This window comes from Oncorhynchus mykiss, chromosome 5, assembly GCF_057628025.1.
Source record: "Oncorhynchus mykiss isolate SJ-2025 chromosome 5, ASM5762802v1, whole genome shotgun sequence".
Taxonomy (NCBI): Eukaryota; Metazoa; Chordata; class Actinopteri; order Salmoniformes; family Salmonidae; genus Oncorhynchus; species Oncorhynchus mykiss.
In genome coordinates this window covers 65,334,099-65,354,021 of record NC_143026.1, presented here as the reverse complement: position 1 = coordinate 65,354,021, position 19,923 = coordinate 65,334,099, and the positions used below count along the sequence as shown (strand labels likewise).

General features: G+C 46.2%; 1 protein-coding gene across 2 annotated transcripts in view; it reads left to right on the top strand.

Moving 5' to 3' along the window:
• ssbp4 (single stranded DNA binding protein 4) overlaps positions 1 to 17,270 on the top strand; it is a 131,469-nt gene extending 114,199 nt beyond the window's left edge. The window contains exons 6-18 of one of the 2 annotated variants that reach the window (XM_021603840.3): positions 8,071 to 8,154; positions 9,714 to 9,773; positions 9,862 to 9,928; positions 10,017 to 10,084; positions 10,713 to 10,777; positions 10,996 to 11,038; positions 11,157 to 11,192; positions 11,313 to 11,367; positions 12,369 to 12,439; positions 12,553 to 12,631; positions 13,163 to 13,191; positions 13,425 to 13,526; positions 14,057 to 17,270. In XM_021603840.3, the coding sequence (XP_021459515.3) occupies positions 8,071 to 8,154; positions 9,714 to 9,773; positions 9,862 to 9,928; positions 10,017 to 10,084; positions 10,713 to 10,777; positions 10,996 to 11,038; positions 11,157 to 11,192; positions 11,313 to 11,367; positions 12,369 to 12,439; positions 12,553 to 12,631; positions 13,163 to 13,191; positions 13,425 to 13,526; positions 14,057 to 14,218 (921 nt within the window). In that variant the 3' untranslated portion in view covers positions 14,219 to 17,270. Of the gene's footprint in view, positions 1 to 8,070; positions 8,155 to 9,713; positions 9,774 to 9,861; positions 9,929 to 10,016; positions 10,085 to 10,712; positions 10,778 to 10,995; positions 11,039 to 11,156; positions 11,193 to 11,312; positions 11,368 to 12,368; positions 12,440 to 12,552; positions 12,632 to 13,162; positions 13,192 to 13,424; positions 13,527 to 13,886 lie in introns of both variants that reach the window. The other variant, XM_036978055.2, reaches the window with a different exon arrangement.
• The last annotated feature ends 2,653 nt before the right edge of the window (positions 17,271 to 19,923 follow it).

Sequence of the window (19,923 nt, the reverse complement as noted above, 5' to 3'; positions counted from 1 at the left end):
CACTTTCTCGCTTGCCCGCTCTTTCTTGCTCGCTCTCTCTCTCTCGCTCGCTCGCTCGCTCTCTCTCTCTCGCTCACTCTCTCGCTTGTCCGCTCTTTCTTGCTCGCTCGCTCTGTCTCGCTCGCTCGCTCTGTCTCTCTCTCGCTCACTCTGTCTCTCTCTCACTCTCTGTCTCGCTCGCTCTCTGTCTCGCTCGCTCTCTGTCTCGCTCTCTCTGTCGCGCTCGCTCTCTCTGTCGCGCTCGCTCTCTCTGTCGCGCTCGCTCTCTCTGTCGCGCTCGCTCTCTCTGTCTTGCTCGCTCTCTCTGTCTCGCTCTCTCGCTCGTTCTCTCTCTGTCTCGCTCGTTCTCTCTCTCTGTCTCGCTCGTTCTCTCTCTCTGTCTCGCTGTCTCTCTGTCTGTCTCGCTCTCTGTCGCTCGCTCTCTCTCTCTCTCTCTCTTTCGCTCGCTCTCTCTCTGTCGCTCTCTCTCTCTCTGTCGCTCTCTCTCTCTCTCTGTCGCTCGCTCTCTCTCTGTCGCTCGCTCTCTCTCTGTCGCTCGCTCTCTCTCTGTCGCTCGCTCTGTCGCTCGCTCTCTCTCTGTCGCTCGCTCTCTGTCGCTCGCTCTCTCTGTTGCTCGATCGCTCTCTCTCGCTCGCTCACTTTCTCGCTTGCCCGCTCTTTCTTGCTCGCTCTCTCTCTCTCGCTCGCTCGCTCGCTCTCTCTCTCTCGCTCACTCTCTCGCTTGTCCGCTCTTTCTTGCTCGCTCGCTCTGTCTCGCTCGCTCGCTCTGTCTCTCTCTCGCTCACTCTGTCTCTCTCTCACTCTCTCGCTCTCTCGCTCTCTCGCTCTCTCTCTCTCGCTCTCTCTCTCTCACTCCGTCTTTCTCGTTCTGTCCCATATGTCCTTGTGTCCAGAGAGGTTGGGATGGGAGGGAGATGTTTCTCTGGGTTGTGTTGCTCCTCTAATCCCTCTTGTCATCACTACTCTCTGATGACTGTCTGGGAGGCTAGGGAGATCACCTGATGATGGGGGCACAAACCCTATCTGACTGTGCGTACGCACGCGGACACACACACACACACCCTGGCTAAAAAATATCCTGAAAATAACACTTGTAAATGTCATGAAGCAAATATGGTTTCCACGTTGTCTCGTGTGGGGGGGTTCTATAGGGAGGGGGGAGAGAGAGAACAGTGTGTGTGCTGGGGTCGTAGGCAATGTTAATGATGTATGTGGAGTGATCAGAGCAGGGAGCTGCTATCTGATGGTGTTGCGTGAGTGACATTGCTTTCCATAAATAGTCTGCTGCGTGCATTGGAGGGAGAGAGGGACAGAGAGAGAAGGGGGGGCAGAGAGAGAGAGACAGGGAGGGAGGGAGGGACAGAGAGAGAAGGGGGGGAAGAGAGAGAGAGAGACAGACAGGGAGGGAGGGACAGAGAGAGAAGGGGGGGAAGAGAGAGAGAGAGACAGACAGGGAGGGAGGGACAGAGAGAGACAGGGAGGGAGGGAGGGAGGGACAGAGAGAGAAGGGGGGGGAGAGAGAGAGAAAGACAGGGAGGGAGGGACAGAGAGAGAAGGGGGGGCAGAGAGAGAGAAAGACAGGGAGGGAGGGAGGGACAGAGAGAGAAGGGGGGAGGGAGGGAGGGAGGGAGGGAGGGAGGGAGGGACAGAGAGAGAAGGGGGGGCAGAGAGAGACAGGGAGGGAGGGAGGGACAGAGAGAGAAGGGGGGCAGAGAGAGAAAGAGAGAGAGAGAGACAGGGAGGGACAGAGAGAGAAGGGGGGCAGAGAGATAAAGAGAGAGAGACAGACAGGGAGGGAGGGAGGGACAGAGAGAGAAGGGGGGGCAGAGAGAGAGACAGACAGGGAGGGAGGGAGAGAGAGAAGGGGGGGCAGAGAGAGAGACAGACAGGGAGGGAGGGACGGACAGAGAGAGAGACAGACAGGGAAGGAGGGAGGAAGAGAGGGACAGAGAGAGAAGGGGGGCAGAGAGAGACAGACAGGGAGGGGAGAGAGAGACAGGGAGAGACAGAGGCTGGGATGGAGAGAGACAGACAGGGAGAGAGGAGGCTGGGATGGAGAGAGACAGACAGGGAGAGAGGAGGCTGGGATGGAGAGAGACAGACAGGGAGAGAGGAGGCTGGGATGGAGAGAGACAGACAGGGAGAGAGGAGGCTGGGATGGAGAGAGACAGACAGGGAGAGAGGAGGCTGGGATGGAGAGAGACAGACAGGGAGAGAGGAGGCTGGGAAGGAGAGAGACAGACAGGGAGAGAGGAGGCTGGGATGGAGAGAGACAGACAGGGAGAGAGGAGGCTGGGATGGAGAGAGAGACAGGGAGAGAGGAGGCTGGGATGGAGAGAGACAGACAGGGAGAGAGGAGGCTGGGATGGAGAGAGATAAGAGGAGGGGGGAGAGGAAGTCTTGCTCCAGTGTTCTCCACTGCAGTAATTCCCTCCCTGCTCAGCGGCCAGTCAGGCAAGAGAGAGAGGAGGGAAGGAGTGTGAAACGAGAGCCTGCAACACACACACACACACACGCTGCTCCCTTCAGAGCTTCATATGTGTGCTATCAAATTCCCCCAGCAAGTGGACACTGAGGCCGGAACAATGCTGTGGATCAGTGTGTAGTAGTATAGTATGGAGCAACGATGACACCAGTTATTCCCTTGGCATCGTTTTACACTGGTGTACTGTAGAGAGAGAGACACACACACACACACACAGAGCTCTCTGACAGGCTGCCCCTCCCGGTCATGTAGTCTGTTGTTGTTGCCTATGCACAGTAAGATCTTACTAATGACCTTCCTCCTCTCCTCCCTCCTTCATGTGCCTGCTACCTCTCTCTTTTGCTTTCTTGCTCTCGCTCTCTCTTTCTCTCTCTTTCTCTCTCTCACACACACAAACTTCTGTCTGCCCCCTCTTTCCTCTGCTAACCTCTCCTTTTTGCAGGATTCAACTACCTTCCTCTATTTTTTCACCATTCCTCAATCTTCCACATCCTGCTTCTCTCTTTCTCTCTCCTCATGTCTCCTGACCTGTCTGTCTCCTTCTGTTTGGGAAGGAAGTACATGAAAAAGTATTCAAAAGTAGTGCATAAATCAGAGCGTTTCAGAAGGTGCTTGCTAGGGTGTACAGTACAGCATACGGTATGATTGTGTATGGCTGTGTATGTGTGTACAGTACTGCATACGGTATGATTGTGTATGGCTGTGTATGTGTGTACAGTACTGCATACGGTATGATTGTGTATGGCTGTGTGTGTGTACAGTACTGCATACAGTATGATTGTGCATGGCTGTGTATGTGTGTACAGTACTGCATACTGTATGATTGTGCATGGCTGTGTGTGTGTACAGTACTGCATACAGTATGATTGTGCATGGCTGTGTGTATGTGTGTACAGTACAGCATACAGTATGATTGTGCATGGCTGTGTGTGTGTGTACAGTACAGCATACAGTATGATTGTGCATGGCTGTGTGTGTGTGTGTACAGTACTGCATACAGTATGATTGTGCATGGCTGTGTGTGTGTACAGTACTGCATACAGTATGATTGTGCATGGCTGTGTGTGTGTGTGTACAGTACTGCATACAGTATGATTGTGCATGGCTGTGTGTGTACAGTACTGCATACAGTATGATTGTGCATGGCTGTGTGTGTGTGTACAGTACTGCATACAGTATGATTGTGCATGGCTGTGTGTGTGTACAGTACTGCATACAGTATGATTGTGCATGGCTGTGTGTGTGTGTGTGTGTACAGTACTGCATACAGTATGATTGTGCATGGCTGTGTGTGTGTGTGTGTGTGTGTACAGTACTGCATACAGTATGATTGTGCATGGCTGTGTGTGTACAGTACTGCATACAGTATGATTGTGCATGGCTGTGTGTATGTGTACAGTACTGCATACAGTATGATTGTGCATGGCTGTGTGTGTGTGTGTATGTGTACAGTACTGCATACAGTATGATTGTGCATGGCTGTGTGTGTGTGTGTACAGTACTGCATACAGTATGATTGTGCATGGCTGTGTGTGTGTGTACAGTACTGCATACAGTATGATTGTGCATGGCTGTGTGTATGTGTGTACAGTACTGCATACAGTATGATTGTGCATGGCTGTGTGTACAGTACTGCATACAGTATGATTGTGCATGGCTGTGTGTGTGTGTGTGTGTACAGTACTGCATACAGTATGATTGTGCATGGCTGTGTATGTGTGTACAGTACTGCATACAGTATGATTGTGCATGGCTGTGTGTATGTGTGTACAGTACTGCATACAGTATGATTGTGCATGGCTGTGTGTACAGTACTGCATACAGTATGAGTGTGCATGGCTGTGTGTATGTGTGTACAGTACTGCATACAGTATGATTGTGCATGGCTGTGTGTATGTGTGTACAGTACTGCATACAGTATGATTGTGCATGGCTGTGTATGTGTGTACAGTACTGGATACAGTATGATTGTGCATGGCTGTGTGTATGTGTGTACAGTAGTAGCAGGCAGTGTGTTTTCTAGCATCCGTCCCAGATGCAGAAGAGAGGGGTAATTAACTGCCGTGGTAGCAGCAGCCCAGAGAGTGAAGACTGGGCGGGGGGGTAGAAGGGGGCCCCCGCAGCTTCAAGACTCCCCTAATCTGTACCTTACAGGCCAAGACTCAGATCAGGCTCCTGCAGGAGAGGAGAGAGAGAAGTGTGGAAGGAGGACCACAAAGCCTGCATGTTGGCGTCTGGCCCGGATCTGCGATTCTCCCTGGTATAGCAGGGGTCAGCCCGCTTAATAATCCTCACGCCAAAACTCCACTGCAGCAGCCCCTCTGGGAAGGGCAGGCCCAACTCACACTAGGAGAGGACGAGGAGAAACTGCCGGCTCACACTAACAGCATGTTGGCCCAGTGGGGATAGAAGAAAACAATGTCAATCCATTGGTATTACAAACACTGAAGGAGTAAACGGTGGCGATAAATGGAACAGAGATGGTTTCTAATCTATATGTTCTGTTACAGGAATGTCTCTCCATAGTCGCTAACTGTCATTGAAGTTGGATCACAATTTAACGTATCGTAGTTCTGTAGCCTGGGTGTAAACTCTAAATCAAGACTGAGTTTGAGGTCAGTTGAATGTGTCTGAGTCGAGGTACCGATAGGTAGACTTGTCTAGCTTAGGTATAGTAGCTACTCTCTTGTTGAGAATCAGGTGCTGAACTCTGTCGAGTTGGACTACCCATTGTGTTTGGAGATGGCTTGGTCTCTATGGTAGGTTACACTGGATCCTAGAGGTAAAAGTTTGAAAATACTTAATGGAAGAAGAAGTGATGAGTGAATGGGACCACTGGAGAAGGAATGTTGGCATTCCTGGGCCAACCCTTCTCTCTCTCTCTCTCTCTCTTTCTCTTTCTCTCTTTCTCTTTCTCTTTCTCTTTCTCTTTCTCTCGCTCTCGCTCTCTCTACTACCACCACCAACCACTCTGTTGTTCACTTTATCAACGGTCTGTCTGTAGCCTAGTCTGGAAGTAGCATATCGACTGACATTCCTGACCGCTGAGGCAGGAATCATAGATACACGGCAGTGACTCACAGAAACATGCTAAACGACTGTCAGCGCACTGTTCTCCAGTCTCCTCGGGGGGGATGGACACTCGGGGCAGTCTCTCCCCACCGAGCTGACATGTTACCATGCCATGAGCCTGTAGAGCTGCTGCCTCTGCCCGCTGGAATGTAAGAAAGGAATGACAATGAGTGTGTATTGTGCTGTTGTTCATCCAGGCTTTGTTTGTTGTGTTTCAGTTTGGCTTTGTGCTCTGCCTGCCTCTCTCAGTAGTTCCACACTGCCCTCTTGTGGTGGTGGGCAGTACTGTAGATACGGTACATACATACACATGACTGGCTCAGTATAGCCATCCGTTCTGTGTTCAGTGTTACTACCCCTTCAGGGATAGCAGCAGCAGAGGTGTTGTGTTCTTCCTAATGCAGATCTGAGGAGGGGGAGTCTGGGAGTACGTCGGGGGGGGGGGGGGGGGGGGGGTTGTTGATGGGTTTGTGGTACGCTGCCAAGCTGTTATCTCCTTAGCTGGGTTGAAAATGATTGTATTAATTGCTTCATTTACCCCCCCCCCCCCTCCCCCCTCTCTCTCACACACAGACTCTTACAAACACAGACACCCACACGCAGTCCAGCCACGTTGTTTTTCAGGCGCGGATTGGTCTCGTCCCTTGTCTCTGCAAGCACTGTCTCTGCAGGCACACATCGAAGGGACCACAAACCTCATGAATGCCATATGTTTCCAAATTCAGTCCTGATAGCATGGAGACTGAGGGAGTCCAGAGTAGCGAGTGGAGCTCCGTTATAAGGTATTATAGAGGGCCAGATAGAGAGAGGAGGAGCAGGGGCTGCAGGTTACAGCAGCTGGGCTAGTGTTGCCTGGCTCTGCAGGGGTGGCTTGTTAGACACACTGCTACGACAGACTCCCCAACAGTAATAACTCTGGGATCTGACGGAAGGACGGCAGCGCTAGCCCTCCATGCTAACGTGCTGAGGCCAGCTAGCGCAGCTGGTGTTAGCCACAACCCAAAACGATCTCAGGACCCACCTCAGTCATTTCTCGAACACTTACAGTATGTCAGAGCTACCACTCTCAATAGATGCAGTCACATTTGTTACCATTTAAAAATGTAATATTTGTCTCCACTCAATATTGGTAAGAATTGGGAATGAAAGCACAAGGCCACTATGGTAAGTGGGTTTTATATACAAAACACATACTTGTGAAGACTTCATGTGAAACGCTCTATTGGGCAACAATTTATGTGGATTCAATACACCACGCTGCAAACACTTCATCTCAAGAGCTCCTCATAGATCCACAGCTATGTGCCTTTATCAACATGGCTCTCACATGGAGAACCTGCACGTGAGGTGGCTGAGGAGGACAATGGCTGACTGCCTACCCCATTTACCCTGTACACCTCTCAACCACCCAGGTTTGACTTGCTGCTTGACTTCTCGGGCTGAAGCGTTTCTGTAATGAATCTTTTATAAAATACTAGTTGAATGCATCAGAGTCGAGGTTTTTATTCCTTTGTTTATTGTGCTCAAGCAGTGGGTTTTCACTGCTCTCCTCTGTCAGCTCACCACCATCTCCCCGGTGCCAGAGCTTCTCATGGTGGGTGAGAATGAGAAGATGCTGCTGGTATCTGTGCAGCTGCTGCTGCTTGGTCTGTTGGAACTGAAGAGAGATTTACCGAGGTTTCATCAGACAGGTCGGCTCTTCCTAGTGAGATGACGTTGAATAGTAGAATTGTCTCCTGGCCAGGTGCAAAGACCTGCAAACGTGCTGCCGTGGAAACACGTTCAGGGGAAATGGGGAAGTACGTGTCGGTGGATGGGCTTGGTACTCATACAGGTGTGTGTCTGGTATTGCTGATTTTGAAAGGGCAGGATTACCAGTCTGCAACATTACCTGAAGGCTTCAAGGGTGTGTGTGTGTGGGGGGGGTGGGGGGGGGGGGGGGGGGCATGGTTGAGTGCTTCAGGTCTCATGGAGGTTCACAGACTGGTTGATAACACTGTGAACGTGTGTGGTCTCCTCTCTGTACACTGTATGACTCTGGGTTTACATATGGCTTGTTAAAAGTTGGAACCGGTCCTGTTTTGAACGTGGTTGCTTAGCAGGTTATCTGAGGTTAGTTGTCAGTTGTTCCATATGTCATATGTTTACATAGTTCCTGTATATGATCAGCTCTTTCTTAATCTCTCAGCCATCTTTTTTTTTACACTGAGAGAGATGTTCTGTTGGTTAGAAGTTAAGTTTAAGAGATTCCTTGTGTTAATTATATTTCATTGGACATATTATTCAACACAAAGATGTATGATCCATTTAAATAACTATATTGGAGATCCATACATTCATCTGTGTTGTGGTAGTGGTCTACGGTACAGACATTATGAACAGTTAGCCATAGTGGTGTATTATACTGCTGCTGCTGTTATTGTGAGGTAGACAGAGCAGCTACAGCCAGGTTCTGTCCATGGTCCTCCAAGCAACACTGTATCCCTCATCTCCCTCTCTCTTCTCTCTTAAAGGGACCTCCTGGCTCCCAGCCGTCACCCCACGCACAGCCACCCCCACACAACCCCAACAACCCCATGATGGGACCTCACGGCCAGGTAAGACACACTCACACACACCCTGGTCTCTCACACACACTCTGCCCCCCTCTCCCTTGCCTTTTGCTGCACAGGCAGGGACAAACCTTTTTTTCGCGCCACGTCGATGCAGATACGCCCAGAAGGGATTTTCTTAGCAGGTTAGAAGAGCATTAACCCCTTTCCTAACCTAATTCTCCTAACCTGCCACATTCTCCCTACCTGCTGCATAATTTCTCCTAACCTGTTATGAAAAAGTAACTTGTGGTGTGAAAAGAGTGTTTCTCACACAGGCAGGCAGTCCCTCTTCCACTTTCTCACTCAATCACTATCTCCCTCTGCCTATCCACTCACACAGAGAGGCCTCTGTTCTCTTCCTCCCTCTCTTCCTCTTCTACACCCACTCACTCCTTATCTGTCTCTCTCTCTTCGTCTCACTCACTCATTCACTCACTCACCCACACCCCCTCTCCCCCTACCCCCACTCCTAACCTGACTCCCACCCCCCACAACCTATGTCTATACAAACTGCCCTGCTACCTAGTTGTGGACAGACAGACAGTGGCCATAACGCTGTAGATGGGATAAATAATTCAGCTGTGTTGGCCCAGCTGTAGGAAGGAGAGGAGGGGAGGAGCAGGCCGACTCTCTCCTCTTCCTAAGCCCAGCACTCACTATCCCATCTCCCATCAATATCCCATTAATATTGCAGCAGTGCCTGACACTGTGGAGCGCTCGTACACAAACTCACCACAACTTGGCTAAGACAAAGGCAGAGGGAGAGAGATTGAGATTGGGGGAGAGAGACAGGGAGGGACCTGAGAGGGGGTGGAGGGGAAACAGCAGTCTTTCCCTTCAGGGCCTGGTCATTATATAAGCTGTCCTCCAGCTGGCCTCGTTTCCCCTCGCCCAACTAGTAGCTTGCGTTTAATTGGCTCTGAAAGCCTGTTTCTTTGTTGTCATGGTGTCATGTTTCGCCTGCCTGTACGCGTTTCTTATAGCGTGATAATGTGTTTGTAATGATTGACTGTCAATCACACTGGTTAGTTGCACTCTTGATGATTATATTATATTTAAGTTTGTTGTCCCTTGATGGATTCAATTATTTTCCGAATGTTATTGTTTCATTAGATACATTGAGCTATTTTCTGTGGTTGCAACACACTGTAGAAATGTTTCTTGTAGCTCTCTGTGGTACGATGGTCAGTACAGTGTGTGGATGCATATGGAAAAACAGATGTAGGTGTGTGTATTCTTCACTACCCTCCTGCACACCCTCCCAGCCACATCCACCACCCATCTGTACCCTCATCCGCTACTGTTCCCTCATTCAACATGCTGCGTCACCCACAACCATGTTCACCCTCAGCTATATATCTGTCTCTCTGTCTCTGTATGTTTTCAGTATCCGAGGACTGGTCTTCAGAACCCTGACACAACCTTTGCCTTGTGTAGAATGACACCAAAGCACCTTCAAACTTGGAGCTTTTTCTCCAGCACAATGGCTCCCCCTGCTGACAGCTGCAAGTAACACACATGATGGATAGGACTAACGTTAACATCTGTCCTCCTCCCCACAGCCTTTCATGTCCCCACGGTACCCAGGTGGACCTCGTCCCTCACTTCGCATGCCAAATCAGGTAAGGTATCTATCTCTGAGGTGTACATTTTTAGGGAGTTGAATGCTCTGTGCTAATGTTTCTCTCTCTCTCTCCCTTCTTCCTTCAGCCACCTGTGGGAGTCCCAGGGTCACAACCACTCCTGCCAAACAGTCTGGATCCCACCAGACCACAGGGTATAACTTAAGGATATGTGCTTGTAGAATGTATTTGGTCTGAAATTGTCCCACGCTGACAACTTTCTCTCAATCGTTCCTCCTCCAGGACATCCAAACATGGGCGGCCCGATGCGGATGAACCCCCCCAGAGGGATGGGCGGCATGGGCCCACAGGTACAGCCAGGCACTATCCCTCTCCCCTAAAGTCTGCTGCTCCACCCCTCTGTCCATGAACCCCATGTCCCTTTACAGCACAACACACTGAGCACACAAGGTTTTATTAATCTCTACTTTATCCCATAAATTTAGTCTCAACCTTTTTCTATCGGTCTCAAAGCAAGCCTGACATAATACCTCTCAAGTACCACTCTCTCCTCGTTGAGTTTTTAATTCCGCTGTCTAGTTTCCAATCACCAAGTCAGTCAGTTTGAGCATCGTGGCCCTCTGTGCCCTGCTGCCCTTCTCCCCGCCTCCCTTACTGTGTGACTTTGGCAGTCAACAATTCAGCAGCTGGTGCGGCATCTGCTCGACAAGTGTAATCGTCTGCTGAACAAAACTCTACCTCTGAGTGGAGCTGCTCTGTGTCCTGCCCCACGCTGCCATCCTGCCAAGCCCCCACTGTGCAGCCATCACATCACAACTTAGACACACACAAGTCCGCCCCTGTTATCGTTATACACATACATTACTAATCAGGATCGAGTCATTAAAATCGCCTGGCTCAAACAGAACAAATGAGAGTGTGATCCCTGGAATGTATTGTCCTCTGTAATATGAAAGGTGTGTTCCTCTCTCTGTGTAGAACTATGGTGGTGGAATGAGGCCTCCTCCCAACTCCATGGGGCCAGGAATGCCAGGGATGAACATGTGAGTACAGTCATTCTCCAAAGGCATTTCATCACCTCCGTCTACTTACTATGATGTTTTATTTTGTCCAAATATCTGAATTGAAATAATACAATTTCTATTAATAGCACTGATGGGGCGTAAGAATATTTGACAAGTAACAATCTGAGGGAATACAAGCTCTTTGTTCTGCAGTGAGCCTCTCTCACACAACCTCTTCTCCCCTCTGTCTGTGTCAGGGGTCCTGGAGGTCGAGGTTGGCCCAATCCCAACGCAAACTCAGTAAGTCCTGCTCACTCACCTTCTCAATCACTCTAATGCCTTATTGGTTTTAGAGCCATTTCTTTGTTGTGAAAGTCACAAGTTTACTGATTGTGTCCCCTTTCTGTTCTCTCCATAGATAGCCTATTCCTCCTCATCTCCTGGAAACTATGTGGTAAGACTCAAGCCTAAACAATGACTAGTATTGTTGGCCATAGCTGACATCTGACTGCTACTTTATATGTCCAAATGTTTTGGGAATATCATTCCTCTAAGTCTCTCGTCTTTCTCCCAGGGTCCTCCAGGGGGCGGAGGCCCACCAGGAACTCCCATCATGCCTAGCCCAGGAGGTTCGTCCTACTTATTTGTCTCCATGTGCCTCCTCACTCATCCCACTCTAATTAAACTCCCAGTGCTCATTTACTTTGTGGGCACAGCCACACTGACATATTGAGTGATTTGTATGTTAAACAAGCGTAGCTATTTATGTGTCGTCTATACTGGACCTGTGTAAATTGGCAGGGTATTGAGCTGTGATCATCTGACTGTGATCAGTCTGATGTTCCTGTTGAGGACAGCACAGACAGAACAAACTGCTCTGGTCTAACATCCTGTGGATGTGCAGTTTTTGTTCGGGTTTGGAGCGGTTTCTTTTTGTGTCCACTATTCATTATTTATATACATACTTCTATTGTGATGCGTTGCCTGGGCAACCTGTGCACAGTGCTCCTTACACGTAGAGCTGGAACACAGTTTTCCACTGCAGTCGCCAAGGCCCCCCCCCCCCCCCCCCCCCCGCACTCCACCACACCCTCCGTCATGCACAACCTGCTGCACAACCTACACCCAGGGCCACAAACAGGCATCAAACCCCACACTCTCTTTCTTTTTCTCCCCTTCTCTCTCTCCCTCTTTTTCCCCTCTCTCTTTCACCCGTTCTCTCTTATCTATCACTTAGTTTGATATATACATGTATCTCCTACTCTCACCACACTGCAATGTCAGCTCAAGGTCACCTCTATCCTCATATTCTATTCAGGATGGAGACACAAGGAGAGCAACATGATGTGCTGATCCTGTTTACTTCCCACTGGCTCTGTAGTCATCGGGATTTAACCCCAAGTTCATGGAAACATGAGATATGAAAAGTTTGCGACATTAGGCTTTCCCAATCCATGTGGCTTGATGAATTATAACCTGCATGTGTCTGTATGGAGCATTGTCACGTTTGGTGGTTTTGTAGAGTTTAATCTCAAAGTTGTCCATGCATGTGGCTGAAGGAAATGCAGGACAACACTGTGTAGTTGTGCTCAGTTACTGTAGCCTGGACTGACTGTTTCCTTCTCACCAGACTCCACAAATTCCAGTGAAAACATCTACACAATGATGAATCCTATTGGCCCTGGTGGTAACAGACCTAATGTAAGCGGGCTCTTTGTTTTTCATGGGTTTCCTGTTTTCAAATCGGTAGAGGTGATCATTATACAATTTAATATGATAATGACAAAGTTCAGTAAGTTGTAACTTTTTTACAGTTCCCGATGGGGCCGGGCCCTGATGGCCCAATGGGTGGAATGGGAAGCATGGAGCCCCACCATATGAACGGATCACTAGGTGAGTTTTAACAGCAGCGATCAGCTGATCGATCATTTAGAATATTATTCTCTGTCAGCATGTACAACTTTTGTCTGGAATTTGTTTAACCATTGATGAACAGGACAATTTACATTTCTGAAAATTGCGTGTTAATATTAGGCAGTAATTTAGAACTACCGTAGAAGTTTGATGTGGTCATCTAGTTTAAGTTGTTGAAAATCAGTAGCTGAGTTCTGTGAGAAGTACCACTTTCCTATTGTGACAATGCCCTCTTGTGGATGGTAGAGGGAATGCTCCCTTCATAGTAGTATTGATTGAAGTGGAAGCAGATTATGTGGGCAGCACGCGGGCACATTGATTATGTAGACAGGTGAGACATGATCGATGAAGCCAATGAAGTTGGGTCTCATCTGTATTTGAAACGAATAGCTTAATTAAAGCACATTAGCTGTGTTAAGTGTTGAATGTGATCCCCAGCCAGAGATGTTGATTATAGCTTTACAGTGATGAGCTTTTCTCTCATGTCAATCTCTCTCTCGTTGTTTTCAGGCTCTAATGACATGGATGGGTTGCCAAAGGTAAGCCTCTATAAAAGACTCCATATTAGATAGACTTACATTAATTTCAACACACACCTATCAGGTGAAGGTTATCCAAAGCACTTATAATACTGATGATTTGGTTTGGACCCAAAGCTGCCAGAAATTCAATAACGGCACCTTATGATGACATCCAGTCACGAGAAATGGCTGATGAGAGTGGAAAGACCTGTCTGGTAAATCTTGATTTGTTTCTTTGTTTGTTTGTGTAGAATTCTCCCAACAACATGGCGGGCATGAACAACCCCCCGGGAACTCCGCGGGATGATGGGGAGATGGCAGGCAACTTTTTAAACCCATTCCAAAGTGAAAGTGTGAGTTCTCCACAGTGGTTCTCTTCCCTAACCTGCAACCATCAGGCAGCGTGCTTCTGTGAACAGATTTTCATCTCACTGCTGACTTACTCCTATATCCTAAACACTTTCCCTTCGGTCTTTACTTCACGTTGTCGAAATTACATTTGTTTCATAATGTCAAAGTAGAAAATTCCTAATTACCTGGCTGTCTCATGAAGCAGTCTGCTTGTTATGCTTGTTAACACATTTTTACGTTGACTAAATCGTAATTACATTGAGTGAAGTTGCTTATTGCATGCATGTTGAATTAGCATCATATGAACAGTAATATGGCATTGGCTCATCTATTTCCCCCTTTCCCTTCTTCTCTCTTTGCAGTATTCACCCAACATGACGATGAGTGTGTGATTTATTTTTTATTTTATCTTTTATTCTATTTTATTTTGTTTCTTTTTTTATCTCTCCCCCTTACCCTCCCACCACGCTGCATCTTGCATTGCCCCCCCCCCCCCCCCCTCCTCCCCCGGATGGCGTGCTGTGTTTTGCAGCCCCCCGGGATGTCACTGGAGCGCAGGACTCCTATCAAGATCACCCATCCCAGTGTGTGCAAAGTGGGGCTTCTGAGCAGGAAACAGTCTCAGAGCCACAGGAAGAGCCAGCTCAGTGACTCTCCCTCTCCGCCTGGTTTCCTCACAGGCCCAGGACAGTGAGAGTGGGGGACTCTGGCTGTCTGCAGGAACCCTCCTCAGCAACAGTTCTCTCAGCATCAAGGCTGGTGGCTCCACTCTACTACTTTATCATGTTATTATTTGTTTGTTCAAATGTTGTTTTTGCATGCAGCAGTTGTGAGGTTTGAGGCTCACCTTCATTCAGTTAATGTGTCCTTGTTTTGAAATGAAAAGCTTAACTGCTGATGCATTAGGGCAAGAACACTTTATATGTTTGTGTTTTATTAATAATAATGATATCATTTTCATAATTGATATTGTTATAATGATGTAGTTATCATTTCCTGTTAAGGGCACATTGTATCTCAACAACATCGACAACAGAATAAGCACACACTCAAAAAATGCACAATGACACTTCTGTTTACATGATTTTAGGTATTTGATGTTTCTTGTTCGTTTGTTTTTGTCTCAACGCCCTACGCATACCTCTCTGTTCTTCGCAGAACTTGTAGCCGATGTCTTTACTACCAGAAAACCATGGCACCAAAATGTAAACAGTCAAGCAGAGTGCGATAGGAGTACAAGAATAGCTGTTCACCTGCTTGACATCACTCATCTAGGAATGATCCTTCCTGACACTCCCCATCCATGTTATCACTGGAGTTCCCCAAAACGTCAATGTGAAAATGGAGGCGATATCAGAAACTTCTTTATCCTTTGGTACTCTAGTCTGTCAGTCTTCTACATGTCTGGTCACACGTACCCCTCCCAAAATGTTGAGTCAGTGTATATAAGTGTTTGTTCAGGCTTGTTGCATTACTGTGCAAAGATGGACTGATCAAATGTAATTTGGACAATTGCTAATTCTACTTTCAGTTCAGGTGGCTTTGAACATGTATTATTCTGCGACCTGTGTCCTTCCAATTCAGTAAAGACGGAAAGGGTTTTACAGACCCTCTGTTCTTCTATGGATTTGCTCTTGACTGTAAATACAACATATTTAGCTTTTATTGTGGTTGTTTATTTGTTGTTTTGATATACAACTTGTCTGTGAATCCTGAAAGTGGATCCTTCTCCTCCTGCATTGCTTTGACTGTTACCCTGCATACAATCTCCAGGCTCAATCTTTATTTACTGATTGTCATACAGGCCACTTGCTATCGGTTTTCATGTCGTTGTTGGTGTACAAACCTCCATCTGCTTCCTTCCAGTTAGGGTTGACCTCACAGATCCTTATGATCCGGTGTCTGACCCCTCTCACATGCAACCATAGTTTAGAGAGGGGCCAACTCCACAGAGCTCCCATCCACCTGTTCCCTCTGGGTCTGGGCTTGTCCATGGGCTGCTAGATCCTGGGTATGGGGTGTCACCACTGGTGATGGGAGTGTGAAATGACTGGAGTGACTGCACGGTGTGGCTTAATTCGCTCTCCCGCTACAAGAAAGGAGTGCTCTATGGAACCGAGTAGCTTTTAGTCCACCTACTCACACTTGAATATGTACTTTGAGAAATGAGAGAATTCCACCTGGTTGGACTGAATTGTGAGTCAAACGATGTCTTTTATTCTAGTTTTTTTGTTTTGTTTTAATTTCTATGAAGTCTATTCAAGAAATTGTGTGCAAAAAAGGCCATAGAATGTCTACACCTATTGAGTGAATTGACCCAAGGCTGTTCGTCAAACTTTCATGTGATTTTCTTGTGTGTTGTGCTAAGCGGCAGATACCGTTTATTTCAAAAAGTCATTTTTCAACAAGCTACATATTTCTGTTTTTATTTAATATCATTCTGGCTTATGTCTGTGATTGGTCTTTTGCCAGTGACCTTGCTATAGTGTTGGCAGATACTTTATGGAGTAGCTTGGATTCAGAGCTGAACAGGGACATCTTCTGGCTAAGTTGTTTTGAGGAACGACTAACTCCAGTGTTCCTCTAACAGACTGACTGGCACACAGCCCTCTGTCCCCCCCCCCCCTGCCCCCTACAGCCCCATCCTCACACTCTTGAGCCCTCCTTTCTTTTAATTTCCTTTTTTGTAAATACTGTATAATGCATTTTGATATCATTGACATGTTTTGATATGTCAGTCACTACCAATGTATACAGCTGAAAGTCAATTATAAATGAACTGTCCATGTTTTCATAATAAAGAGACGATGTGCTGGACATTTTGATTGGCCAAAACAAAATTGTGGTAAAAATGAAATATGCATGTAAATTTACTTGAACATGTGAACATACAGTAACTGCACCCTAAACGCTTATTTCTGGTCGGGATACATATGTGAAAATAAACTGTCATCCATTTAGCTGGGTTTGAGGCGTCGTTTTATTATCTTGTAAGGATCGAGAGGGCGGTGAAGGGGATGTATGATGTCAATGATGCTGTTTATTCTTGCAATTGGAGCGTCCTCACTCTGTCCTTGTCTTCTATTACCAATAGAAATCATCTCAAATGGTTTCTAAGAATGGTTATTGCCTACTCAAAAGGCCATCGTCTCATTAAAACATGTGACCACCTATTATTACAGTTTTTAATATGAAGGATTTTTATCAATTTAAGAACTTTAAAAAGGAAAACATACTTAATGTCATTTTAAATTAAAGAATAGATCAAAAGTAATGCTTATGCGGGAAAACTGTGTCCTTGCTATTCACTCCTGATGAAATAGTGTTGTATATATTGATTCTCACTGATCCTCTCTCAGTCCTCTGTGTATAACAATTGTTGGTCATCTCTGTACTTCTATTGTGATGTATAATACTGTAACATTAGGAAGATTTGCGGGTGATGGGATGGTTGTGTGGGACAGGGGTCAAGGGGAGGGGATATAAATATTCTCCTGTACCGTTCATTGTCCTTTCTGATGACATGGCAGTATTCTATATGAAGCAGTCTGTCCCTTGGGTTTGCTTTGTATTTCATAGTAGGATAGTTCAGATCTTGTCTTAGGGAGTTAGGTGTCTTGTGTAGGTAATAAATATGTCCTTTGTATGTTTCTTTATATTGTAAAGTTTCTTTAGACTGAAAGAAAAATGGATAATTTGCTTATCAAAAAAGAAACTGCATCAATAATAAATGTAATTTGATTTTTCCTCGTTGTTCGAGTCTTTTTTCTGTGCACATCTGATCATCAGTGTGTATTTATTTATTTTATTAATTGACACTTCACACAGCCTGACGCTTTTCAAACCTTTGCAAGGACATCATAAAATATGACCGCTCATTTGAGAATAATGTATCCATTAAGAGAATAAAAAGTGATTCATCTCCCAAAGTATCTTATACTTTTATACATTTATACATACTTATACAGTAATAATAATTTACTAAGTTTATGCTGTTTACCAAAACATCCTTGTCTTGTAATAATAATTTACTAAATTATAAATAAATGCGTGGTTTGAACCCATTTCAGTGTTTTTGGCAACCATATAAATTCATTCAGTCATTTTTTTTTTAACCAATTATTTATATATACACTAGATGACTACTGGGTGCTGTTTTGAAGCCGCTGCACCTCCATCTTGGCACTCCCCCATGATTGTAACATATTTTGGGAAGCTATACGCAGTAAGACCCGAGGTGCGGTATATGTAAGTAAGACCCGAGGTGTGGTATATGTAAGTAAGACCCGAGGTGTGGTATATATAAGTAAGACCCGGGGTGTGGTATATATAAGTAAGACCCGAGGTGTGGTATATATAAGTAAGACCCGGGGTGTGGTATATGTAAGTAAGACCCGAGGTGTGGTACATGTAAGTAAGACCCGAGGTGTGGTATATGTAAGTAAGACCCGAGGTGTGGTATATGTAAGTAAGACCCGGGGTGTGGTATATGTAAGTAAGACCCGAGGTGTGGTATATGTAAGTAAGACCCGGGGTGTGGTATATGTAAGTAAGACCCGGGGTGTGGTATATGTAAGTAAGACCCGGGGTGTGGTATATGTAAGTAAGACCCGAGGTGTGGTACATGTAAGTAAGACCCGAGGTGTGGTACATGTAAGTAAGACCCGAGGTGTGGTATATGTAAGTAAGACCCGAGGTGTGGTATATGTAAGTAAGACCCGGGGTGTGGTATATATACATTGCCTTGCGAAAGTATTCGGCCCCCTTGAACTTTGCGACCTTTTGCCACATTTCAGGCTTCAAACATAAAGATATAAAACTGTATTGTTTTGTGAAGAATCAACAACAAGTGGGACACAATCATGAAGTGGAATGACATTTATTGGATATTTCAAACTTTTTTAACAAATCAAAAACTGAAAAATTGGGCGTGCAAAATTATTCAGCCCCTTTACTTTCAGTGCAGCAAACTCTCTCCAGAAGTTCAGTGAGGATCTCTGAATGATCCAATGTTGACCTAAATGACTAATGATGATGAATACAATCCACCTGTGTGTAATCAAGTCTCCGCATAAATGCACCTGCAATGTGATAGTCTCAGAGGTCCGTTAAAAGCGCAGAGAGCATCATGAAGAACAAGGAACACACCAGGCAGGTCCGAGATACTGTTGTGAAGAAGTTTAAAGCCGGATTTGGATACAAAAAGATTTCCCAAGCTTTAAAGATCCCAAGGAGCACTGTGCAATTGATAATATTGAAATGGTAGGAGTATCAGACCACTGCAAATCTACCAAGACCTGGACGTCCCTCTAAATTTTCAGCTCATACAAGGAGAAGACTGATCAGAGATGCAGCCAAGAGGCCCGTGATCACTCTGGATGAACTGCAGAGATCTACAGCTGAGGTGGGAGACTCTGTCCATAGGACAACAATCAGTCGTATATTGCACAAATCTGGCCTTTATGGAAGAGTGGCAAGAAGAAAGCCATTTCTTAAAGATATCCATAAAAAGTGTAGTTTAAAGTTTGCCACAAGCCACCTGGGAGACACACCAAACATGTGGAAGAAGGTGCTCTGGTCAGATGAAACCAAAATTGAATTTTTTGGCAACAATGCAAAACGTAATGTTTGGCGTAAAAGCAACACAGCTGAACACACCATCCCCACTGTCAAACATGGTGGTGGCAGCATCATGGTTTGGGCCTGCTTTTCTTCAGCAGGGACAGGGAAGATAGTTAAAATTGATGGGAAGATGGATGGAGCCAAATACAGGACCATTCTGGAAGAAAACCTGATGGAGTCTGCAAAAGACCTGAGACTGGGATGGAGAATTATCTTCCAACAAGACAATGATCCAAAACATAAAGCAAAATCTACAATGGAATGGTTCAAAAATAAACATATCCAGGTGTTAGAATGGCCAAGTCAAAGTCCAGACCTGAATCCAATCGAGAATCTGTGGAAAGAACTGAAAACTGCTGTTCACAAATGCTCTCCATCCAACCTCACTGAGCTCGAGCTGTTTTGCAAGGAGGAATGGGGAAAAAATGTCAGTCTCTCGATGTGCAAAACTGATAGAGACATACCCCAAGCGACTTACAGCTGTAATCACAGCAAAAGGTGGCGCTACAAAGTATTAACTTCAGGGGGCTGAATAATTTTGCACGCCCAATTTTTCATTTTTTGATTTGTTAAAAAAGTTTGAAATATCCAATAAATGTCGTTCCACTTCATGATTGTGTCCCACTTGTTGTTGATTCTTCACAAAAAAATACAGTTTTATATCTTTATGTTTGAAGCCTGAAATGTGGCAAAAGGTCGCAAAGTTCAAGGGGGCCGAATACTTTCGCAAGGCACTGTAAGTAAGACCCGGGGTGTGGTGTATATATAAGTAAGACC